A 26522-nucleotide genomic window follows, 5' to 3' on the forward strand; every position below is an offset into this window, starting at 1 on the left:
ATCAGCTGCCACTCACAAGTGTTTACACTTGACCTTTCCGAATGAGACATCAAACGTCTTGGTAGTGGGTGGGTTTAAACAAAGCTGCCCATGCGAGAACCATTGTGGAGCTTCTTGTTCCGGGGCCAGTCACGGACAAGCTCATGACCAGCACGCTCAGATGCGACAATCAGATAACAAGAGGCAAGAGAAGACTTTCTGGGAAATAAAAGATCGTTTTTGTGATTTCTTTAAATTCAGATCATATTAATTAGGTGGAGATAGACATTATTTCTCCTGTTTATGTAAAATAATTTAGACAATGAAGTCACGAAATTCATGAGAATAATTTAAAAACTGTTGGAACTTCCCAATGTTTTTCTTGGCATTCAGTCACTACACATAGAAATGTATACTATGCCGACTCCTAATGACTTAGCAGGTCCCTCAGGCTTTGTTCCACAGGATGTGACATTTCCTCTGCCAACTTTTCCTGCCTCCTTTCCCAATCATAGGACTGCTATTCTCCCTGACAAGTAAAGAATGACAAGAACTTTTATTTTAAAAGATGTTTTATGTATCTTTTAAATATTTTTAATGTATATATCTGCCTCTGAAATTATTAAGAATGGCTTAATAATAATCCCTTTCATCTTATTGCAGAAGACACTATTGTAATAGCATGACTAGGAAGGAAACATAGCTAATTATTAAGATGAATCATTTAGCAAGGTGGGGAAAAATCCCTTGTGTGTAAAAATATCTAGTGATTGACATGTTACCAAATTTATACAAAATACATTTCCATGTAATTGAGACTGATTTTTCCTCTTAGATGGAAAGAACCTTCCTGATCAGGAGTGGTGTTGGGGCAATGTTTTCCTTATGAAATGAGAAACAGAGCTTCTGTAGGGCCATCTGAGATCAGGATGCTTGCTTCAAGATGCCACTCTGCCTCTCTCCCCACCTGCCAAGTATTTCCTGTCTCCCGGCTGCTTCCTATTGGCTTATTGTAAGGATTTTGACGTCTACGCTGCATGAACCGGGGAGTCACTGGAAGAGTTTCAGAGGTGCACCTTGGTAGACTCACGCTTTCTCTGGATCTCATTGGCTGCTCTTATGAGTCCAGAATGGAAGAGGATGAGGACAAATGCAGGGGGATGTTAGGAGACCACTGGGCAGGTCCCTGTCATTTCTCTCTCTGTGATTCCTTTTGCTGCCACTTTCTCTTTGTCCCCTTGGCTCCAGCCCCCTGTCGTCCTTGCTGTTTCTTGCACCTGTGAGGCATGTTCCTGCCTCAGGCTCTCTGCCTGCTTTGCTGTCACTCCGCAGACCCACGTGACTTCCTCCTGAACCCCCTTCAGGCCTCTGTTCAAACATCACCCTCTCATCGAGGCCTTCCTTGACCACACTGCTTAAAATTGTCCCTCTCGCTTCACCTTACCACCTTCACTGCCTCATTTCTCCTTTGCACTTACTCACCATCTGACATGGTTATCCAGAGCACGGGCCCCACGAGGAAGGGTCTGTCTTGTCCACTGCTGGACCCCTGACACCTACCCCTGGGGCTGGCCCACAGTTGGGAATTGCATGGCTGTCTGAAGCCAGCACCCTCCTGGTTCTGTTGTTCCCTGGAAGTGGGGTTCAGTGTACCCCACGAACCAAGGCCCTCGTCTCAGAGGGCATGCACATGGTCGCCGCCTCAACTGTGCATTCACACTGAGCCCTTCCTGCAGTTTACTCTCCTATGTCAGATGCCCTTCAATGAAAGCAAGTACATTGCCACCATGTCACACCTCTAGTTACCATTTTCTTTATGGTCCAGGTCCTGACCAGCTCTAAAGATGGGCCAGCTGCTGTATTTCCAAGAACCCCATGACTTCCAGGGCCCCTTGTTCCCAGGGAAGCCCCACACCCCAGTCGTCCTGTGCATAACCTCATGGGCCAGCACCTGGTAGCTGCTGGAAGGCTGGGCCCCTCCAGTCCTACCTCTAGTCCTGCCACTTTACAACTGAGCACCTCCCGCTGCAGCCTGCTGAGTCCTTCAGAGTCCTTGCTGCTGGCCCTGTTTACTTTTTTCTGAGAAGGTATCTGTGATGCCAAAGAGAGAAAAGCAGCATTTGCTAATTTGGATAAAATGTTTCTTTGGGAAGGGCAAATTGATGTACAGTTGTCCCTCAGTATCTGTTGGGACTGGTTCCAGGACCCCTGTGGATACCAAAACCCTCAGATGCTCAAGTTCCTTATATCAAATAGTGTAGAATTTACGTATAACCTAAACACTTCCTCCTGTACACTTCAAATCATCTCTAGATCCCTTACACTACCTAATACAATCTAAATGCTATATAAATAATTGTTGTACTGTATTTTTTTAAATTGCTTTTTTTTTTTTATTGTTGTGCTATTATTTTATTGGACTCCCCTCTCCCCCTCCTGCCCCAGTAATTTCAATCCAAGGTTGGTAGAATCCATGGATGCAGAAACAATGGATACTGAGGGCCGGCTGACTAGACCTATTTTTGTTGTAATTACTCATTCTCTTCTACCTCATTAAGCTTGGTTCTTTCAAGCATGAATACCTGGTTGAATCTGCATAACCTCTTATTATCGACCTACCTTTGTTCACACACAAATGATTGCTGCTTAGAGCTCTCCTACTAGGCTCCTTTGGTAAAATAAATTTTATTTTCTCAAGATAGAAAGAAATGTGATACCTTGCAGGTTCTGTGGTTTCCGTGTTTTGCTGGATTGCAAGTTCTTCAGGCTTAAACAAATATTCTGTACCCCAACATCGGTAGTACCCAGCTCTCAGTTGAGAAAGAGATGTAATTAATGTGAATGCCACTCTTGGCCCCAGGCACTCCTGACTTGCCTCCACTGGGGACTGGTTCATACCCTCCTCTCCTGGCCTCAGTTTCCACACCTCTTAGTGAGGCCTTTGCCTTATACTTCAGAAATAGTCAGTATGACTTTGAAGATGAAAGTTCGCCCCAAAAACCGCTCTCTGTTATCACTGTGAAACCAGAGATGGAATGGAAAAATGGATTTCTGAGACATTTTAAATTATTCCTTGCTTGTCTTTAGAGGCAAAATTCAGATAAGAAAGCTTATCAATTATACTTTTGTTTCTACTCAAAAACTCATGACTACTCACTCAAAAGCTCCTTGTTCTTATCTTAAAACATTGTTTACAGTGTCCCAGATGAATGGCAACAAATCCTGGGGTTTGCTGTTTGGATGGTACATTTATTCCCTGGGGAAAGAAGTAACAGTTTGAGATGGAGCAGGGTTGGGGTGGGAGAATACTTCTCATTCTGAGGAATATCTAATTCTGCCAAGATGAGCATTCCTGGTTCTTAGTCTATTGATGAAAATAACTGGTTTGTTTCTGGAACTTTTGACAAAAAAATAAATAAATTTGTAGCTGAGGGAGTTTGGTTTTAAAATGCAAACACAGGAGTTATGAGTCGAGACTTGGACAGGGTGTCATTTTCTTTTTAAAGGGCAGCAGTATGATTCTTGGATTTGTCTTTGTTATCTTGACTTTTAATCCAGATTCCTGGGCAGTTGGTCAGCCCCAGGACATCTCCAGGGGCAGGTGGCCTGGCTTTGGCACACTACCCAGTAAATCTCTGCCTGAGAGGATGCTTCAGCTGGGAGGCCAGCCTGATTTTTAAAGGCAGAATTGGACTATTTACTCTCAAACACTCAGTAACACACACTGTTTAGAAAGAAACATTCCTATTCTGGGAGGTAGGAGGAGACACACAGAAGTGTCATTTATTTCTAGTCTTTTCTGGTAGAAGCTATGAAACGGAGTTTACTTTCTGGAAATTTGTAGTTTATTTTCTAGAAAATTGCATTTTATCACTGCAAAAAGGATTTTATTTCCAAATGAGTAGGCTTTTGAGCAAGAGTTTTGGAGTCACAGAGACGGAGTTAAGAAAGTGATAATGTGCAGTGGCGATTCTCAAGTTCAAGGAGGAAAAATAACATGCTTTTATTGGGAGACTTTGCTTGTCTATAAAAGAAAGTAGCTATTGGCATTTATGTAGAAGTCAGCAGTTTCTTGGCACCAAATAAATAATTTTGTTGTGAATCGAGGGAGAATTATCCATAGTATTTTTTACTAACCAAAGAAATGCAAGGAGAATTGTAATTCATCAGGTTTTGATGGTCAGGAAAGTCAAGCTGTGTTATTAGGGTCATGACAATCACAGACATTACGGATGGCTGACCTGTCGTGTGTTTGTGTGGATAGAGGGCAGAGGGTGGAGTGTGAAATATATCACAGAATTATGTCAAATAATCTGTATAATTACTATTGCTTAAAATTGAAGTGCACAGCTAGAAAAGTGGGTAGTGATGCACTACGGTCTTGCTGAACACTGGGTAAGAAAATCATGGCAAACGTTGAGTCTGTTTTGGAAATGTTCTAAAACCAGACTATTAACACAGTGAGCCATTTTAAATGTGGCTTGCTACGTGTTTGGAGAGAAACACATACTCTTTTATTAGGAACATGAAACAAACTCTTTGAGCCGCAGTATCACTGCGAGTGAGTTTAATTGCTGGGATTAATAAATCACAGCTGCGAACGTTAAATTCTTGGCAGGATTCTTTATTCAGCTGTTTTCCCCTTGCCCCATTACATTCCAGATTTATGGTCTGCATTATGTCTGGAGCCAGAAGTAAGCTTGCTCTTTTCCTCTGCGGCTGTTACGTGGTTGTCCTGGGAGCCCACACCGGGGAGGAGAGCGTGGCTGAACATCACGAGGCTGAATATTACGTGGCTGCCGTGTACGAGCATCCATCCATCTTGAGTCCGAACCCTCTGGCTCTCATCAGCCGCCAGGAGGCCTTGGAGCTCATGAACCAGAACCTTGACATCTATGAACAGCAAGTGATGACTGCAGCCCAAAAGGCAAGAATGCTTCTCAGAACCTGAGTTTCTCTTGTAGAACAGAGCAAATTGCTCTTTATCCCTTGAGTAAATCCCGTTACCCCTTGGGTAATCCTAGGCTTCCTACCACCCTCTGAAAAATCATCCAACGGCTGGGTGCGGTGGCTCAAGCCTGTAATCCCAGCACTTTGGGAGGCGGAGGCGGGCGGATCACGAGGTCAGGAGATCGAGACCATCCTGGCTATCACGGTGAAACCCTGTCTCTACTAAAAATACAAAACATTAGCCTGGCGTGGTGGCGGGCGCCTGTAGTTCCAGCTACACAGGAGGCTGAGGCAGGAGAATGGCGTGAACCCGCGAGGCGGAGCTTGCAGTGAGTCGAGACTGCGCCACTGCACTCCAGCCTGGGCGACACAGCGAGACTCCGTCTCAAAAAAAAAAAAAAAGAAAAAGAAAAAGAAATGCGGAGTCTTGGATCGCACCCCAGACCTACCGAATCAGAATGTGCATTTTAGCGGGATCCCCAGGTGATGCTTTCAAACACGGCAAGCATGAGAAGCCCAGGACTAGATCTCCGGTTCGCAAGTGTGGTTGTACATAAGAATCACCAGACAAGTGGTAAACAGTATGGCTGCCTGGGTCCCAGAGAGTCCGTTGTAATTGGTGTGGAAGGGGTGTGGACTGGGCATTGGGATTGTTTTCAGGCTCCCCAGGGCAGTCTAATGTGCAGAAAAATTTGAAGATGACTGGGCGTGACGACCTCTCTGAGTCATTCAAAGCCTCACTGAAGTAGTAAACATCTGCAAGAATGCCTTTTGCTCCCTTCAGACTGTTTGGGGCTCGTTTCCGGTCTCTATGTCGGACTGTGAACAGTCTGAGACCTTTGCCCAGACAGAACAGACCCCAAACTGACAAAGGGAAGGTCAGTGCCAGCCTTTGTGAAGGCTTCCTGGTTGACCTGAATTTCTTGCTCTCTCCAGGAAGGGTGGGGACAAAGGAGAGGCCCCCCGGGGGCAAAGAGGGAAATGTGGTGCCAGAGGTTGCCTAAGAAAATGCCCTGCTGGAAAACACAAACCCAAAGGGAAGTTTGGGCTGTAACTGGTGCAGGGTGACCAAGCGCAGCTGCTTGAGGAAGCTCTGCTGTGCCTCAACAGGATGTAAACTCATTGTGAGCAACGCTTTCCTGCTCTCTGGGAACGTACAGGGCAGAACCAGCAGGTCCTGCCCCAAACAGTCCCTGCCTTAGAGCAGGGCGGTCAGGATGGCCTGGACAGCCACAGCAATTAAAAAAGTGCTACGTTTTAAAAGTTTAGTCTATAAATACATGTACGAAGGCTATGTGTGCGGGGTTGGGGGTGATTTTGGGGGGTATGTATGTGTGTATAACATGATGTTGAAAGGCAACTTGAAGACTTGGTCCAGCTTCTGATGGGTGACACTTCTTTTTTTCAACCAAGATCAACTTTTGCAAGGGTGACACTTTTCTTTAGTTCCAACCTGATGTACGGTTTCTCCTTGAACACCTTCAGTGGCTCAGAACTCTCAGTCTCACAGGACCATTTGTTCCAATGGTGGGAACTTCTGGACAGGTCTTCCTTTCAATGAGCAGCAGTCAGCCTCCCCGTAACTGTCACCACGATTCCGTCCTCAGAGCTAAAGGGAGCAGGCCGTGTCCCTTACCGCGGCATGCCATCTTCTCCACCTTTGAGGGCAGCTGTCGTGACCCCCAGCATCTGTCCCCCAGGCTATATCCTCAGTCTCTTCCACAGTTTCTTAGGAGACTCAGTTTCCAAACCTTCTACTAAAGACTTCCACGTGTTCTCTGTGCTCAGAACTGTATGTAGCTCTCCCGATTCTAACAAGGGCAGGATGGAGAATTCTCACCTGTCTCATTCTAGATGTTGTCCCCAGCAAACCGCTGGCAGCCACACGTCTCACTGTGGGTTATGTATAAGGCACTTGCTGTCAACTAAAACACCTTTTCACACGAGCAGACACACATGCTGCCGTTGCCATCCTGTACTTATAAAGGTGATTGATTTAAGCTGAGGGCAAGACTTCACATTTATGCTGTGAAATTTCATCATTCCAGCCTGTTGGGCTATTTAGGGATCTTTACTGACGTCCCAAGTATCAGTTACCTTTACGTCATTCACACATTTGATACACACCTCATTTATGTCTATGCTGAAGTCAGTGTAAAAAAAACCCAGGCTATGCCCTCAGACCTCCTGATGACACTGATCTCCTAGAGGGCAGGCATTCTCTTGATAGAGATGTTTGCCTGCATGGCACTGAGTCCAGCACCTGAAATGTCATCTGCCTCTTGCTTCCCTCCCCTGTCCACCGGACCATTCTGAGACATTTGGCAAATGACACACTGAAACCCAGACTGTGACTGTAGAATTCTCCTGCATTCACCTTTCCATAACCTGCCCCCAAAGGAAGCACTTAACACGGTTTTGTTGAACCCACGCCAGCTGCACAGCATCACTCCGTCTCTATTTGTTTTCCAGGACCAGGATGAAGCTGTTGATGTGATCACTTTTAGAATTTACAGATATCTCAGTTCCCATACCTGGTTCTATGTTTTGTGTCGGTTTGTTTTCCAGCAGCACTTTTATTTTTCCTTACACGATGATGTGTTGCTGGGGCCTAATGTTCTCACATAACAGTAGAAAACCGTAATTTGTTGTCCTCTCTTTAAAGAATCGAGAATTGCATACAGAAGAACCTTACATAAATTAAAAAGGATGAATACATTTACAGGAGTAAATGCAAACGACTTTCAACTCAGACAATTAACAGCCCATGGTGTTCTGGCAAAAAACATCAGCTAAGAAAGGAAGCTGGGTCCTAAGTCTTGGACTTTCCAACCCTTACAGACCAGCAGCACAGAAACCACTGGTTCAGGAGCCCTTGCCAGTCTCTAGAGAAATCCCAGAACACGCAACCCTGACACATTAATACCCTGCACAGATCAGAGACTGCTGGCCACGCAGGCTCACCGAGCCACAGACTTGTCTTCCATAAGCACTTTCTTACCTTAGCCACAAAGTGACCAAGCCACATGTACTGAGGGTTGAAAATCAAAGATATGTACAGGGTATTAAGCAAATCTGGTTATATGTTTTAAAGCAACTTCTAAGACAAATTGATAGCAAGTTTGTGTGAAAGTTTTATATCAAAGTTGTTATAAGAGGTTCCTGAGCAAACCAATTGAAATATCGTCATGCATTGCTTAATGACAGGGATATGTTCTGAAAGGATGCATCATTAGGCCATTGTGTCATTGTGCATGCCTCATAGCATATACTTACACAAACCTACATGGTAGGGCCTACTATGCACCTGGGCTATATGGTATGGCCCATTGTTCCTAGGTTATAAACCTTTACAGCATGTTACACTGAACACTGTAGAGTTGTAGCAAATGGTAAGCATTTGTGTATGTAAACATAGAAAAGGTACAATAAAAATTCAGTACTATAATCTTATGGAACCACCATCACATATGTGGTCTGTCATTGACCAAACTGTCATTTTGCAGTGCATGACTATATTTCTGTCTCAGTAGAGGCGTTCATAGGGGAAAAACAGAGTCCAGTTTCAAGGTGATTCAGCTGGGCAGTCACTTGGGTTTGTAACCTTCATTCCTCAGAAGGAAGGGGTTCTTGATCTCATTGAGGTCTACCAGAAAGTTGCTGAAGCCATTTATCAGGAATGCAAATTACTTCCTAGATATCCTCATCACATCAGACCCAAAGTTTTGCCCCAGCTCAGGTTTGGTTCCTCTCCTCATTCCTGGTTGATAATAATCTAGTATGTATACATAATTTCAATGTTCTTCTCCGTGAAGAACCATTCGGTGCTCTCACAGTTTTGTTTTTAATAAAGAAAAATGTCTATCCAACTATAATTTTCAAAAATCTGAAAAGATGACTCATGCAAATATAGAATGAATAAAGCTTTTATTTAATTCATTAATTAAGGAACCAGTAAGATGGTAAAGCTGGTTCAAAGGAAAATTTGAGGAATGGAAATGTGTATATCAGTCAGTCCACTGATTGTTGAAATGAATTTCCTAATAGATGCAAAACTGGGTAATGTCCTATAGGGCAATACAATTGTAATCTTTGAGGTGATCTTTTAAATAACAAAGTCAAACAGTGGTACATTCTGTAGCTAATTAAAGAATAATGGAGTGAGCCTGTTAAACAATACCCTAGTATAATTTGGAAAGCCTGCATCTCCATCTTTGCCTTATTTTTAGGTTTGTGATAATTTTTCTTTACATGTTCGTTGCTAAGTGTGCAATGAGATGATACTGTACTGGAAGGAACATACATTGGTATAATATTTCTGGAAAGCAGTTTGGCGGTGTGTGTTAAGAACTTAAAAGTTTAATTTTTAGGCCAGGTGCTGTGGCGTATGCCTGTAATCCCAGCACTTTGGGAGGCCAAAGCGGGCGGATCACTTGAAGTCAGGAGTTTGAGACCAGCCTGATGGTCTCAAACCATCTCTACTAAAAATCTCTACTAAAAATACAAAATTTAGCCAGGTGTGGTGGCGCATGTCTGTAATCCCAGCTACTCGGGAGGCTAAGGCACGAGAATTACTTGAACCCAGGAGGCGGAGGTTGCAGTGAGCCGAGATCACAACACTGCACTCCAGCCTGGGCGACAGACCAAGACCGTCTCTCAGAAAACAAAACAAAACTTAAAACTCTAATTTTTATACCCTTTGACCCAGTAATTTCACTTGTAAGACTTTCTTCCAAAGAAATAATCAGAGATGCAATCAAAGATTTGTGTGAAGTATATAATTATGCAATAAGTGTTTTAGGCACACTATGCAGATGGTTACCACAGTTTTCTTTTTATTACAAAAAGTTGGGGACACTTCAAATTCCAATAATAGAGGGTAAACTATGGCGTCCTCTTAAATATGATGTGGCCCTATTACAAATGTATTTTTGAAAGTGTGTGTGTGTGTGTGTGTGTGTGTGTGACTGAGCCTCACTCTATCACCCAGGCTGGAATGCAATGGAGTGATCTCACCTCACCACAACCTCCGCCTCCCAGGTTCCAGTGATTCTCCTGCCTCAGCCTCCCGAGTAGCTGGGATTACAGGTGCACACCACCATGCCTGGCTAATTGTTGTAGTTTTAATAGAGACGGGGTTTCATCATGTTGGCCAGGCTGGTCTCGAACTCCTGAGCTCAGGTGATCTGCCCACCTGGGCCTCCCAAAGTGTTGGGATTACAGGCATGAGCCACCATGCTTGGTCGTATTTTTAAAGGTCGTATTTTTAATGAGGAAAGTCAAGATGTAAAACCATATATTTATTATTATGTCCATTATATACACATATACAGGTATACAGAGAGAGAAAAAATAATGAAAATATCCAAAATATTAACAATAAGTATCTGTTATAGAATTATGATTTTTTTCCCGTTTTCCAAATTTTCTACATTTAAAGTTTTGAAGCTTTTATAACCAGGAAAAAAATTTAAAAGTTTGCAATGTATTCCAGAAATAAGTGTCTCAAACTTTGCTAATTTGAATTATTCATGCCTTCTCTGCCTGCCTTCTCCACCTTCCTGCCTGGGGCTGGTGTTCCCGGCTTGACATTTTAAACCCTGTAAGTGGAGAGCAGTGGAAGAATGACGCCCCAGCCCTGAGAGCTGAGGGCTGCCCTGTTTGTTTGTATTTTTTTAGCTTGCTGTAAATGTCACAGGGAGCCCCAGGCCATCACAGCCAGGAAGCACAGGATGTTACCAGGTGTGGGAAAAGGCCTTTAGGGTGGCCAGAGTCCCAAAGGGAGCCTCCTAATTCCCAGCTGGGGAATGGAGATTTCAAGTGAGTTCTTGTTTCCAGGCTGAGATCAACACACTTGCGTCTTACCCACTGGCCCAGTGGGTCCTAACCTTGGCTACAAATGAGAATCACCCAGGGGGCCTTTAAACAAACACTGTTGCCAGTATCCCACCCACAGTCAATTAAATCAGACTTCGCAGGGGAGGGCCCCAGCATCAGTGCTTTTCAGGAGTTCCCCACCTGATTTAGATGCACAATGAAAGTTGACAACCACCAGACCAAAGATGCCACATGTGTTAATGGGCCCAGTGTATTCAAGGCCCTGTAGTCAGCCCCATCTCCCCTGGTGCCCTAAGAACTCTAAATCCTTTCTAGCTATTTGCTTGTCAAACTCCTGAGCTTACTTTCATTCCCTCCTTCCCTCACATGACCCCAGGCACAGTTAATGGTTGTTCCTAGAGGACTTTGTCTTTGTTCCTTGGGGATCAGGTGAAGCGAGACAGCATCCCCAAGACTAAGGTCTCTGAGGACAGTAAAGACACTATCTCTGTGCCTCCGGTTCTGGTACAGAGTAGCTTCGTGATGGTTGCCGAGTGAATGAACAGAAGAATGAACGAATGCAGCGGTCTTCCCATCGTCTCATAACAGACTATTCTTCGATGTTTTCCTTTTCAGGGTGTACAGATTATAGTGTTTCCAGAAGATGGCATTCATGGATTCAACTTTACAAGAACATCCATTTATCCATTTTTGGACTTCATGCCGTCTCCCCAGGTGGTCGGGTGGAACCCATGCCTGGAGCCTCGCCGTTTCAATGACACGGAGGTGATTTTGGCCTTTTTCCTCCATAGGCTGAGGGTACACAGAGATGAACTAAGTCAGGGACCAGAAGCTATGACATGTTAACTGAGATCGAAAGGAGCCCTTAGGATCCCAAAAATCCAACCCAGACTCCCAAAGATCCACGTGCCACATGTTCATTCCATTAAAGAATGTCTGACGTTACAAGGCACTTATTCATCTACGGATCTTTCCATTTATTAATTATACAAGAAATACAGGAATGTATACTTAAGCCAAACCAAAACAAACCAAAAGTTAAAAAAGAAAAGTTCATCTTCACCACAGCCTGCCCCTCCTCCTATGCCCTTGCTTAGAGAAACTGCCATCAACAATTTGATGTGCATTCAGCTGTATTCTTTTCTATGCATTTCATAGTTATTGACATCCTCTTTGTTTGTTTGTTTGTTTTTGTTTTTGTTTTTGTTTTGAGACAGAGTCTTGTTCTGTCCCCGAGGCTGGAGTGGTGCAATCTTGGCTCACTGCAAGCTCCGCCTCCCAGGTTCACGCCATTCTCCTGCCTCAACCTCCCGAGTAGCTGGGACTACAGGTGCCCACCACCACGCCCAGCTAATTTTTTTTTTTTTTTTTTGTATTTTTAGTAGAGACGGGATTTCACCGTGTTAGCCAGGATGGTCTCAATCTCCTGACCTCGTGATCCATCCACCTCGGCCTTACAAAGTGCTGGGATTACAGGCGTGAGCCACCGCACCCGGCCTTGACATCCTCTTTTTAAGCGTACTATATGCTTATTCACTTTTAAATGTTTGCTATTATGTTTTTGTAAACATGTTCAAGTTTTTCTGTAAAATAAAATTTTTAGAAATGAAATCCCTCAGGCCAGGTGCGGTGACTCACTCCTGTAATCCCAGCACTTTGGGAGGCTAAGGTGGGCAGATCACCTGAGGCTGGGAGTTTGAGACCAGCCTGACCAACATAGAGAAACCCCATCTCTACTAAAAATACAAAATTAGCCAGGGGTGGTGGTGCATGCCTGCAATCCCAGCTACTCAGGAGGCTGAGGTAGGAGAATCACTTGAACCCAGGAGGCAGGGGTTGCGGTGAGCCAAGATTGCGCCCCTGTACTCCAGCCTGGGCAACAGGAGCAAAACTCTGCCTCAAAAAAAAAAATGGAATCCCTCAAAGGATATATTCATTTTTAAATGATATTAAAGAGTACCAAATTTCCCCCTTAAAAACTTTGATTTCACTTTACAGCCCCAGTAATACAGTATTGAGTGCCTCTTTTTTCATCCTTTGGTCAATGCAAGATAGAATAATCTTTTGAGCCTGGGCACGTTGGTTCACATCTGTAATCCCAGCATTTTGGGAGGCCGAGGCTGGCGGATAGGTTGAGCTTATGAGTTCGAGACCTTCCTGGCCAACATGGTGAAACCTCGTCTCTACAAAAAATACAAAAATTAGCTGGATGTGGTGATGCATGCCTGTAGTCCCAGCCACTCGGGGGGCTGAGGTGGGAGGATGGCTTGAGCCTGGGAGGCAGAGGTTGCAGTGAGACAAGATTGTGCCGCTGCACTCCAGCCTGGGCAACAGAGCCAGACCCTGCCTCAAAAAAAAAAGAAAAGAAAAGAAAAAGAATAATCTTTTGAATTGTTGCCAGTCTTATGCAGGTGAGAAATGATAGCTATCTCATTGCTTTAGTTTGCATTTCTCTCTCACTAATGAGACTGAGCATCTTTTGAGATGTTCGCAGGCCATTTTTCTTTGTTCTTCTGTGAATCACCTGTCTATAGCCTTTGCACATTTTCAGTAGTGATTGCTTTTTTCTTATTGATATACAATAGCTGTTTGTTATGGATACAATATAAGTAGTTTTGTATTTAAAAATTGTGAGAGCCAAGTACAATGGTGCACACCTGTAGTCCCAGCTTCTTAGGAGGCTGAGACGAGAGGATTGCTTGAGGCCAAGAGTTTGAGTCCAGCCTGGGCAATATAACAAGACCCTGTCTCTTGAAAAAAAAATAAAAGAAGCAAAAGGAAGGATTTAAAAGCTCATGTATTGATACCTTTTTTTCCTCTAGGTGCTCCAGCGCCTGAGTTGTATGGCCATCAAGGGAGATATGTTCTTGGTGGCCAATCTTGGGACAAAGCAGCCTTGTCATAGCAGTGACCCAGGGTGCCCAAATGATGGGAGATACCAGTTCAACACAAATGTCGTGTTCAGCAATAAGGGAACCCTTGTTGACCGCTACCGTAAACACAACCTGTACTTTGAGGCAGCGTTTGATGTTCCTCTTAACGTGGATCACATCACCTTTGATACCCCCTTTGCTGGCAGGTTTGGCATCTTCACGTGCTTTGATATATTGTTCTTTGACCCTGCCGTCAGACTCCTCAGAGACTACAAGGTGAAGCATGTTGTGTACCCGACTGCCTGGATGAACCAGCTCCCACTCTTGGCAGCAACTGAGATTCAGAAAGCTTTTGCTGTTGCCTTTGGCATCAACGTTCTGGCAGCTAATGTCCACCACCCAGTTCTGGGGATGACAGGGAGTGGCATACACACCCCTCTGGAGTCCTTTTGGTACCATGACATGGAGAATCCCGAAGGTCACCTTATAATTGCCCAGGTGGCCAAAAATCCAGTGGGTCTCATTGGTGCAGGGAATGCAACAGGAGAAACGGACCCATCCCATACTAAGTTTTTAAAAATTTTGTCAGGCGATCCGTACTGTGAGAAGGATGCTCAGGAAGTCCACTGTGATGAAGCCACCAAGTGGAACATGAATGCTCCTCCCACATTTCACTCTGAGATGATGTATGACAATTTCACCCTGGTCCCTGTCTGGGGAAAGGAAGGCTATCTCCACGTCTGTTCAAATGGCCTCTGCTGTTATTTACTTTATGAGAGGCCCACCTTATCCGAAGAGTTGTATGCCCTGGGGGTCTTTGATGGGCTTCACACAGTACATGGCACTTACTACATCCAAGTGTGTGCCTTGGTCAGGTGTGGGGGTCTTGGCTTCGGCACCTGTGGACAGGAGATCACAGAGGCCACAGCGATATTCGAGTTTCACCTGTGGGGCAACTTCAGTACTTCCTATATCTTTCCTTTGTTTCTGACGTCGGGGATGACCCTAGAAGTCCCTGACCAGCTTGGCTGGGAGAAGGACCACTATTTCCTGAGGAAGAGTGAGCTGTCCTCCGGGCTGGTGACGGCAGCTCTCTATGGGCGCTTGTATGAGAGGGACTAGGAAAAGTATGTGGTCTGTGGGGGCGGACTCTGGCCATCATGGTGACAGCCTTGCACTTCTACAGGCTACAAGCCCTGGGACCACCTTTCTGCCTTAAGGGCAGGAGCCCACTTCTGTGGCACCAGATTCCACCCTGGGAACTGTGGAACAGGTAGGAGAGGCAGATTCCCTCAGTGTCTTCCTCTTAAACCTCAATCATCGAGGCATTAGCTGGTATTTTCTATTCACATTTATCTTTTTCAAGCCACATCTTCCTCTAACAAATCTCTCAGTATGCAATTGGTCTCAAGCTAAAACAAAAATAAATGTCAGTTTCTATTTTACACATCCACAAGGTAGTGGCTTGGGTTTTTTTTTGTTGTTATTGTTTTTAATCTTGTTGATCAAGTGACTTACCCAGGACATGTAAATATTTCATAAGCCTTAAACATTTTCTGAGGTAAGAAACAAGCTCTCAAAGCAAAAGCTCGATTAGAAATGGCCCCTGTGGGGAACGTTCCCATTCTGGCCAACCGGAACTCTATCCAGATGAAATGGCAATGCTAGCGCCACCGGCAGCGTCAGAAATGTAGACCTTAAAGCGGCTCTTAAAAATAGAAAAGAAGTGTTCCTCACATCTGCCAGTAATGGAATTTTCTGTCAGTAAATGGAATGTGTAGGCAGGACCTGGAATAACTGGAGAGAGTGCAGCGCTTCGGGGTGAAGGGCGGGTGGGGACTGGAAAATGTTGAGACGGGGGCAGCCATGGGAAGGTATGAGTAATGGAATTCTTTCTGTACAGCACAGCTCATCCGGGGATTCTAGGGACCTTAATAAATCACGGTAGCTTTGGGCAAGAGTTGGGCACGTTGCCTGACTGTGCAGGATGGCTTGATGCTGGTATCATTTGATCCGGAGCCCTATAGAGGATCTCCTTGCTTAGCAGCGATGCTTGGCACCCCATAGAGATAAGTTGCAAGGACTGCCATGAAGGGCGTGAAGGGTGGCCCACTTCAGTCATGCATGTATTCAATCACCCAACAGGCACAGAGCAGGAGCTTCCCATGTCAGGAATTCCAGATGCAAAATTACCAGATTGAATACAGTGAAGACATTTTTAGGCCACTGGTTTCTGTGTCATTTGTGTCCAACATTTCAGAGCCATTTTAAAAAGGATTTTGACTTCATGCCTAGTAGCTGTTTCAGATCATTTTTTAAGTGCAGAATGGATAATGAGTCTTCAGTGATTTGCCTCTTAAATGTGGCCATTTAGTTTGAACCCCTTTTTAGTTTTTTAAACAGTATGTGCTTAAACATCACACAGTTTTACAAAGCAAGAAAAAAAATGAAACGAACTCCCTATTCCCCCCACGGTGTAGGCCTTCAGATCCTTTTCTGGCTTTTAGGCAGGATAATGAACAACATGGATTCTACGGTCAGACTGATGGGGTTTCCATGCATGGCCTCACCATCTACCCCTCACTGGGAGACCTCGGGCCTCAGTTTTTTATTCGTAGAATGCATGTTGAATAAACCATGTGGGAAAAAGCAGAGCCAGCACCAGCCCCTGCTGACTCACTGATCCCTCGAAAAGGTCTGGGATGAGTCAAGTCTTCAGGGAATAAGCAGGAAGGACTTGAAATTCCTGAGCAAGCCCCGGGTTCCCCACGCCCTAGGAAGTCCCTCTGGAAGGGGAGCAGGACCTCTCCCATCAAATGGCAGAGTTCGCTTTCCCGCCCAGTGCGGCTCCCACCAGGCGTGAGCTGGCAGGCCGGAAGCGGCCCCAGATGTGGCTGTCCGCCGCCCACTCTGCTTCTCTGCCTCAAACCCCAGGGAGACAGAAATTCCCTAAAAATGCATATCGTTGCTTTATGCCAAGATTCAAATAAGCCTGAGAAAGAGAGGCCAGTTCTAAATACAGACTTGGCAGAACTACTTCACCCAGTAAACATCTAAAAAGCACCTGCAAGATCCTAATTCCGCCCTTCTGGGCAGAGTACCACGAACTTTCCCTGAGTTATTTTCTACCGACAATTTAGAATGACTTGCTCGTGAAGTAGAATGAGGGGAAAAACAAATAATGGTGGTAGAACAAAGTAATTTTTACAATTCAAAGAAGTGGCTGCCAGCTGACAGAACAAAGTAGAGGATGGGAAAATAAATCATTTTCAGGGAAAAAATACACCTATGACTAATGGTTGTGATACGCTTTCGTCGATTGTAGTCCTGAAATGCAGGAAGCAAATGGCAATCTTGACCACAACATGGAGACAGGAAATCAAATGCATTTTTGGCTAAACCAGTCTTGGGGGAAGTAGCTCGGTTTGCATGGTTTCTCATGTAGGTGCAGCTGTGCTTTTCTGTGGTTCTTCTCACACGGGAAGGGAGAGGCACAGTGGGCTGTATTCACACAGGATTTAAAAACCCTGTTCTTAGAGAGGAAAAAACCACACCTCCTCACAGACTGCCAAGTCCCAGAGTCCACCACGTCCGCTCCCAAGACAGAGGCCTGTTCGGAGCCCCTGCTAAGGGAAACCCACCTAGGCCACTTTTCCCCACAAGTGGCCCTGCTTGGTACCTGTGCCCCCACCCCCAGCCATGGCATATTGAACCTGGAGGAGGCACCCAGCCCAAGGCCAGCCAATCAGAGCGCTGGCTGGTAGCCCCGGAGGTGTCCCAGCACAGCAGATCTGCTCACAGAGGACCGGCGGTGAGTTAGCCGCTCCGATTCTCAGTGAAACTCAGAACTGCTCAAGTGAAATGACCACTCAAAGAAGAATTTCTCAACAAAGTGGGTTTATATAGGACAACATAGAAAGGCATAAAAGTATGAAAAGTATTGTGCACAAAGGCCTAGATTTGAGACAAGAGCTGATGTGGCCTGAAGATCTGTGAGTAGGACTGCTTGGGGGGCCATGTTGCTTCTCAGGCCAGAGAAAGGTCCTGGTCTGCTGGCTTCAGTCTTTCACTCCCTAACCCCCCTTTGAATGTTAGTTACCTATTCCCACAGAACAAACTGCCCCAAAACTTAATGGCTTAAAACAAGCATGGACATTGTTAATTCACCCAGTTTTGTGGGGCAGGAAAGCGGGTCTCTCATGAGGCTACAGTCAAGATGTCAGCCAAGGCTGCAGCTGGTTGAAGGCCTCACTGGATTTGGAGAATATTATTAGTTGAATAGTGTCTTCCCCTAAAAAGATACGTTGTGATCCTAACCCCTAGTAGCTCAGAAGGTGGCCTTATTTGGAAATAGGGTCTTTGAGGATGTGATGAAGATATAAGTTAAGATGAAGTGACACTAGAGTAGGTGGGCCCTTAATCCAATATGACATGTCCTTGTCAGAAGAGGAGAAGACACACACACATGTGACAACAGGAGCAGAGATCACAGGGATGCCTCTACCAGACAAGGCACACCAGAAATTGTTTGCCAACAAACACCAGAAGTTACAAGAGGCAAGAAACGACCCCCCCACACACAACCAACCCCTGCAGGTTTCAGAAGCAGCATGGCTCTGCCAACACCTTGATTTTGGATTTCCAGCTTCCACAACTATGAGACAATATGTTTCCGTTGTTTGAAGCCACCCAGTTCAGGGTAACTTCGATGTGGCAGACCTAGGAAACAAATACAGAGGATCACTTGCAAAATGGCCCATTCTGGCAAGTTGGTGCTGGCTGCTAGCAGAAGGTCTCAGTTCCTCACCACATGGGCCTTTCCATAGGGATAGCTGAGTGTCCTCACGATGTGGCCCCTGGCTTCCCCTGAAGCAAGTGATCCAAGAGAGCACAGGTGGAGCCATGATGTCTTCCATGATCTAGTCTCAGAAGTCACACTGCAACATTTGGCACCATCTTACTGAGTTACACAGGTCAGCCCTGCTCCCTGTGGAAAGAGACAGAGGGTGTTAGATGCCCAGAGGTGAATCTCATTGGGTACCATCTGGAGATGGGCTACCACTCTGCTCAATCCAAATCACAGCTCTCCTGTTTCTCACCTCCCAACAGTTCCTGTTCCTCAGGCCGAAGTTCACATTCTGCACAGCCTCAGCTCCGCCTGACCTCTGAGCTCACATGATGTCCCTTACTGTGAACCTGGGTCTCTGGTCCAGCCATAGCTACTTCTTTAAGCTCCTCCAGTGTGCTGAGCACAATCTGGCACCTGTACTGTTGTCTGCTTGAAATGACGTCTTCTGATGAACACGCATCCATCCTTCAAGGTCTACTCTCTCATCACAGCTTGTGACTCTTCCCCTTATTGAACTGGTGTTTCCCATTCCCAGTTCCCAGAGCCCTTTCTCATTGAACTATGTATCTGAGTTCTCTCTGCTGGAACGTGAGCCCTGGTGAGAGTAGCCACCTAGCAGTGAGTGACGGCTCTGTGCTGGATGCACATAAATGGTCTCCCTTAACCTCCATGAGCCCTAAAGAAGGTTTGCTACAGCTATTTTGCAGATGGAGAAAATTAACAGAGAGATATTAATGAATTGCTCACATGCAAACATGTGCTGAGTCTTGGATTTGCATCTTCTTTATAGTGACTCTACGGAGACCCACCGTCTAAGACCAGAGCCAGTGCCCTATTCATCTTTTGTCTTTGCAAAAACAACAAAACATTATTTCCCTTTGGAAAGTTTTTTTGATTTTTGTGTTTAGTACTGAAGTAAAACAAAATCTAAATAACAGCTGCACCATTAAAAATGAAATTCCCAATATCTGAACTCTAGACATCATGCATATATAATTTTTTCATAGATAACTTTTCTTCTCATTTTCCTTCTCCTTCTCCTCATCTTTTTCTTTTTCTTTGAGCAAAAAAAAAAAAGAGAATTGACTAACTCATAACTGGGGAGTCTAAGAATAAATTCTCTTCAGGCATTGCTGAATCCAGGGGCTCAAATGGTGTCTCTGGACACAGTATCACACTCTACTCCGCACTCTTCTTTATCATTTTCGCCCACAGACAGACTCTCCATGTAGTTGCGACAATGGCCATGACAGTTCTAGACTGTCTTTCAGCAACTCCAGAGAAGAAGTCCCTAATAAAAGTCTCAGGGCTGAACAAGCTGGGCTCTTGCTTAGGGCACATGCCCTCCTGACTCAATGATTGGCCAGAGGGCTGTGATACTTTTTTTTTTTTTTCTTTTTTCTTTTTTTGAGATGGAGGCTCACTCTGACACCCAGGCTGGAGTACAGTGGCGCGATCTCTGCTCATTGCAACCTCCACCTCCCTGGTTCAAGCAATTCTCCTGCCTCAGTCTCCCCAGTAGCTGGGATTACAGGCACATGCCAACAAGCCCGGCGAATTTTTTGTATTTTTATAGAGACAGAGTTTCACCGCGTTAGCCAGGATGGTCTCGATCTCCTGACCTCGTGACCTGCCGACCTCAGCCTCCCAAAGTGCTGCGATTACAGGCGTGAGCCACCGCACCCGGCCAGGGCTGTGATATTCTGATTGGCCAGCACTGAGTCACATGGCCACCGTCAGGGTGAGGGATGATACGCTTAGCTCTGACCTGAAATTCATGGATTGAGGGGTGGGGGCTGTTTCGCAGGGAACACTGGGACAGCGTTACCAGGGGAAAGGGAATGGGATATAGTCGGTCCAAAAGAGTAAATGTCCACGGGATTTTTTTCCTCTGAGCAGAAATTTCACCGGGATTCAATCAGGTATTGCTGTCGTCGGGGCCATGGCAGGAGGGAGACAGCAAATCTTGATTAGTTGAGGAGAGCTTAAGAACAGAGTGACTTACACAGGTGTGGGCAGGATGTAGGGGAACCCGGAAAGGATAATGCACTACCCAGGGGCTAGTGAGAGCAGGAGCTATGAGCGCCCCAGGTCTGAAGGTGTGAAGGGCTGAAGTGGTTACCAGAAGCGGGAGAGGGAAGCTTATGGAGAGAGCAGCCTGGCGGGAGCAGGGGCTGTGAGAGACACAGCCAGACCGTAGTGGTGTGACAGGTGGAGACCCCGGCGATCCATATCCTGTCTCCTCTCTCTTCTCTTCTCTGCTCCGACTCCTGCTGCGACTTGCCACTGGCTGGACCCAACAGGAAAGCAGAGGACAAGATAATCTGGTTGGTGCTATCTAGAAGTCAGTGTTGGGGGTCACAGAACAGAATGGAGAGGGGTAGAGCATGCAGGGAAGACAAATGCAGCCCTGGCATGGTTCTTCCAGAACATTCTGCAAGCTCATAAACCAGTTCATTTGAGAAGAAATAGAGGAGTTAAGGGAGAGAGAAGCTTGTTCATGAACATAACCTTGGTAGCTAGTCTCAAGATCAGCCCCCAGTGCTCCCCACCTGCTGGGACCGGTTATGTAACACTTCCCACATTTTTCTGGGGTCGTTTTGTGTAGCCAGTAAAACATGGCAGATGCGATGGCATGTTACTTCTGAAATTGGGTTATAAAGATACTGCAGGCCGCGCATGGTGGCTCACGCCTGTAATCCCAGCGCTTTGGGAGGCCGAGTCCGGCGGATCACAAGGTCAGGCGTTCAAGACCAGCCTGGCCAATATGGTGAAACCCTGTCTCTACTAAAAATACAAAAATTAGCCGGGCGTGGTGGCACATGCCTGTAGTCCCAGCTACTTGGGAAGCTGAGGGAAAAGAATCACTTGAACCCGGGAGGCAGAGGTTGCAGTCAGCTGAGATCGCTGAGATCGCACCACCCCTCCAGTCTGGGAAACAGAGAGACACTCCATCTCCAAAAAGAAAAAGAAAAAAAAAAAAGATACTACAGCTTCTATCTTGGTTGCTCACTTGCTATCTTGGGTCCCTCCCTCTGGGAAAAGTCAGTTGCCATCTCCCAAGGATCCCAATGGACAGGCCCATTTGGCAAGGAACAGCCACCAGCTAGTTGCATGAGTGAGCCGTGTTGGAAGTGGATCCTCCAGCCACAGTCAAGCTTCCAGACGACAACTGCCCTGGGAAATGACTGCAGCCTCATGAGAGACCCTGAGCCAGAACCACCCCATGAAGTCACTCTTGATTTCCTAAGTCTCAGAAACTGTAAAATATAAATGTGTGTTGTTTTAAAATTCTAGGTTTTGAGGTAATTTGTTATACAGCAATAGATAAGTAATACGATAATCTTGCTACCAGCACCTTAATCTCCCACATCAAAGTTAAAATTCATCCAACACTCAATCTCCCAGCTATGCTGACTGCTCCTAATCAGGTATCTCTCCCACTATATATATATATATATATATAGTGCTATTAGTGGCTATTATTTGTTGGGTTTCACAAAGCCAGAAATCATCTACATCTACTCTCTTTTCTTCTGGTTTTGAATAGCAAAATGCAACAGGGAGATGTTCTCAGAGGGAGAACAACAAAAAGAAGGGTCCATGCTGAACAGAACTTGGTTGCTTTGAAATCGGAAGTTCTAGAGGAGGTATTCCGTCAGCGGCTACGAAAATCTCCTGCCCCCAGAATTTTGTCTAACCCACCCCAGACAGAGTTATCCAACAGCCTGGTATGGTACAGACCAGGAGCTCTCAAAAGGTGGGCCCCAGGCAGCAGCACCAGTAGCACCTGGGAAATTGTTGGAAATGCAAATTCTTGGGCTCCACCCCAGATCACCTTAATTGGGCTCTCTGGGAGTAGGGCCCATCAATCTGTGTTTAGCAAGCCTTCCAGGTGATTCTGATCCTAATCAAGTGTGAGCCCACTGTCTAATGCGGCGCATACCAAAGCAGGTGCACGGGTCTTAATCATCACCTTAGTCCTCTGAAACAGGCAAGTGTGTCCATTTTACAGACGAAGGAACTAAGGCCTGGAAGGGAAGTCCTTGCCTGAGACTAAACAGAATCCCAGCAACATAGGGCAAGCCTGGAATTCCCACCCCGGACCAGTGCACAGCCAGTGCTTCCACATCGCCAACCCAGAAATGTTTTCTCTCCGCATCATGCTAATTTTCAACCCTTTCTGGGTGACTCATTCATCATCCAAATATATTATTTTTGTTTTGTTTGACTAAAGGCAATTACATTTACATTTTCTCGAAGTACTGGAATGTAATGGGTGAAATTCCTACCAGTGATCTGGAAGAACTCTAAGGGTCTAAAGTGATTCTTTCATACTTAAAGATATGATGATGTATAATGTGATTTGTAAGATAAGGTATAACTTTGGGGGTGTTCTAATTCTTTAAAAATTGTTGATCCAACTATGGATGTCTTGCAACTCTCAAAAAATCATGTGTGAAAATTAAGCATTAGTTCCGTGTAAAACACAGTGCTAGAAACTGTGGAGGATGCAAAGTCGCAGAAGACTGTTACCGTTTTTAAATGATTTTTTAAAAATAGAGACAGGGTTTCGCCATATTGGCGAGGCTGAATCTCAAGTGATCCGCCTGCTTCAGCCTCCCAAAGTGCTGGGATTACAGGCATGAGCCGTCGCGCCCAGCCAAGACTGTCACCTTTAGAGAGAGCTTATTATCACCTAGTGTTCATGTAAACACAGGATTTAAATACACACATACCCCCCAAAACAAATTGCTAAAGGATATTTGTGCACATTTTATTTTTCCAGATGGCTACCACAATATTTGAAGAACTAACAAGTTTAAAAATGTAAAAGGCCAGTAAGGCAACATTGGGCACTGGGGCAAGTGAAGGGGAGGGAAGAAGCATGAAGTCAGGGGAGGGGGCAGTGGCTGATTCTGCAGGCTCTGCAGGCTGGGGGCAGAGTTAGGGTTTATGTGGGCAGGCAGCATTGCAGGGGATTAGGCAGGGGAATAACATGGTCATTTAAAATGATTCTTCTGACTGATGACAGGTTTTCAGATGCTTCATCTCCTCCTCCAGTCACACCTCGTGTCTAAGCCATGAGGACTCACTGAGGGGAACGTAATAAATAGTAATTTAAGGGAAAAAATAACAATTAAAAAATCTATAACAGCAGTTTAAGGGACAAAAACCAAAAAATTTATTTGGAATTATTCATGTTAAACTTAACATTTTCTAATATAGTCCTGCATCCATTTTTTTGTTTTTGAGATGACATCTTGCTCTGTGGCGATCTTGGCTCACTTCACCCTCTGCCTCTCAGGTTCAAATGATTCTCCCGCCTCAGCCTCCTGAATAACTGGGATTATAGGCATCTGCCACCACACTTGGCTAATTTTTTTTTTTTTTTTTAGATGGAATTTTGCTCTTGTTGCCCAAGCTGGAGTAAATGGCATGATCTTCGCTCGCCACAACCTCCACCTCCCAGGTTCAAGTGATTCTCCTGCCTCAGCCTCCCGAGTAACTGGGATTACAGGCATGCACGACCACACCTGGCTAATTTTGTATTTTTAGTAGAGATGGAGTTTCTCCATGTTGGTCACACTGGTCTCAAACTCCCGACCTCAGTGATCTGCCTACCTCGGCCTCCCAAAGTGTTGGGATTACAGGTGTGAGCCACTGTGCCTGACCTGTATCAGTTTTTAAAAGACTGTCAGACACGTCAAAGTCACAGGAGGAAAAACCCCTACATTCATGCACAACAGAAAGGCTTTGTTTTCAGTAAACATGCACATCTTCAAAGAATGGTTGCAATCCAAATTGTTTAGTAACTATTAGAAGAACAAAGAAGGCTGTGTCCTCTGAATTATAATGTGCTTTTCATCTAAATTGCTGCATATTGGGGGTTGAATCATGCTGGGAGTTTGACGTATGTAAGGAAAATTATTAGGTTGATGGAATATAAAGATTCTTATAATAAAAGCCAGTATTTTGGCATTTATAAATGAATCTGAAAAGGGTGAAGAATTTCATTGTTTTGCAATCAATACCACAAAATGTGGCCCTTGTGTTCCACTGGCCCTGAAAATTGTTTCAGATCTTTCTTTGGTGCAGTGTATATTAAATAGTAAAATGGACATATGTCACAAAACAGATTTATTCCTACAAATTTACATAAAAAATAAGAAGTGAAAAAATAAACACAGATTTTGATGTGCTGGCTTGGGAGCCCAGAGACCAGGGCTTTTAAATTGTTGCGTAACCTCAGCCATGTACCTGTGCCTCTCAAGGCCTAAGGTCCTCTCTGTAAAAAAGGAGGCTACATTATAATTTCAGCTCAAATGTCCTTGGAGACTCTCATTATTTTCTAATTTTAAATTATGCTTTTTCTAATAGTAAATAAGAAACTAAACTGTATTCATGTAGGACAGAGAATTCTTTGTTGTTTTGACTTTGTTTTGTTTTTGAGACAGAGTCTCACTCTGTCGCCCAGGCTGGAATGCAGTGGCACAATTTTGGCTCACTGCAACCTCTGCCTCCCGGTTTCAAGCAATTCTCCTGCCTCAGCCTCCCATGTAGCTGGGATTACAGGCTTCGCTACCATGCCTGGCTAATTTTTGTATTTTTAGTAGAGACAAGGTTTCACTATGTTGGCCAGGCTGGTCTCAAACTCCTGACCTCAAGTGATCTGCCCGCCTTGGCCTCCCAAAGTGCTGGGATTACAGGCATGAGCCACTGCACCCAGCCTACTTTGTTATTATTATAGATGTCAGATACAATTAATTTCTCTGAGTTTCTCTTTAAAGATTTAGCCTGCTAACTTCCTTGTCCTTTGTTTTCAAATCTCAACTTTCCTGTTCCTCCTTGCCCCTAGTTATTGTAAAACAGCCTACCCCCTTCCTGTCAGTTCTAATCAATACCTCACATCTGTTCCCTTGGTTACCTGCACCCATTGTTCCCCCAAAACAGCATGTCTCACACGCTTCACCACTGTACCTTACATCCCCTTCTCTTCCATATTTAGAAAAATATTCGCAAGTAGTCAGTCGGGTCAGCTCAGATTGTTTGGTCCAACCCCAGCCCATGGGGGAGGGACACAGAGGTAGGGATTGTATTAAGGATATAGAAACCGCTGGTGTCCTTTGTTCTTTGTGCTCTTGCAATCTTGATTGACTTGAGTGGCACCCTTCTGCAGAAGTAAATTGCCTTGCTGAGTAAACTTTTGCCTGAGTCCTGGTTTTACTTTGCAGCACTGAGCATTTATTCCTAGTGCATTTGTATATCCAACATAGAATATTTTATAAGACAAAAACAAAGACTCAATTTGTAATATGAATTCTCTCCCTCCAGGTTGGAGGCTATCCACTCCCTCCCAACTCATTCATTTGTTTAATGTGTTTAGATTTTCTTAGTCAGTGTTGTGATTATCTATTGCTAAGTACATAAGTCTCACTTCATTTCATTAAGTTCCACTAGCTTAAGTTTCACTAAATTCCACTTAGTTTAAGTTTCAACTATGAAACTTAATGGCTTGAACATCCATTTTATTTTGCTCATGAATTTGGGAAGGACTCAATTATGCAGCCCACCTCTTTCTGGCTGGAGGGGTAGGGGATGGAGAACCCACTTCCAGGGTAGTTTCTCCACTCAGATCCCTGGCACATTGACAGGGCAGCTGGAAGGCTCCTCTGGGCCTCTCCATGTGGTCTTTCAGCATACTGGTCTGAGGATAGTCAGACTTCTAACGAGCCATCTCAGGTTTCCCAGAGAGGGTATTATAAAAGACAGGAAGAGGAAGCTGCCAATTTCTTAAAGCTGTGGCCAGAAACAGGCACAGTGGCACTTCTGCCATATTCTATCAGTAAAGTTGCTACAGAACCCTCCTAGATTCAAGGAGAGGAAACACAGAGCCCACTCATCAGTGGGAGGAGTGTAAAAGAATTTGTGATTATTTAAAATCTACCTCAAAGTAGGCTGCTGTACTGATGTCAGTTTTTATTTATTGAGTGCTTAGCAGGCATAGTAGCTCCTTTAATCTTTCCAATAAC

At 44.9% G+C, this 26522-nt stretch overlaps 1 protein-coding gene across 4 annotated transcripts in view; it reads left to right on the plus strand.

Moving 5' to 3' along the window:
- The window catches only part of BTD (biotinidase), a 44942-nt gene extending 28021 nt beyond the window's left edge, over positions 1-16921 (plus strand). For 2 of the 4 annotated variants that reach the window (XM_025374357.1, XM_025374359.1), the window contains exons 2-4: positions 4642-4906; positions 11383-11532; positions 13590-16921. In XM_025374357.1, the coding sequence (XP_025230142.1) occupies positions 4642-4906; positions 11383-11532; positions 13590-14762 (1588 nt within the window). In that variant the 3' untranslated portion in view covers positions 14763-16921. Of the gene's footprint in view, positions 1-1804; positions 2067-4641; positions 4907-11382; positions 11533-13589 lie in introns of all 4 variants that reach the window. The other 2 variants (XM_025374367.1, XM_025374352.1) reach the window with 2 other exon arrangements.
- Positions 16922-26522: the final 9601 nt, after the last annotated feature.

This window comes from Theropithecus gelada, chromosome 2 (genome assembly GCF_003255815.1).
Source record: "Theropithecus gelada isolate Dixy chromosome 2, Tgel_1.0, whole genome shotgun sequence".
NCBI classification, from domain to species: Eukaryota; Metazoa; Chordata; class Mammalia; order Primates; family Cercopithecidae; genus Theropithecus; species Theropithecus gelada.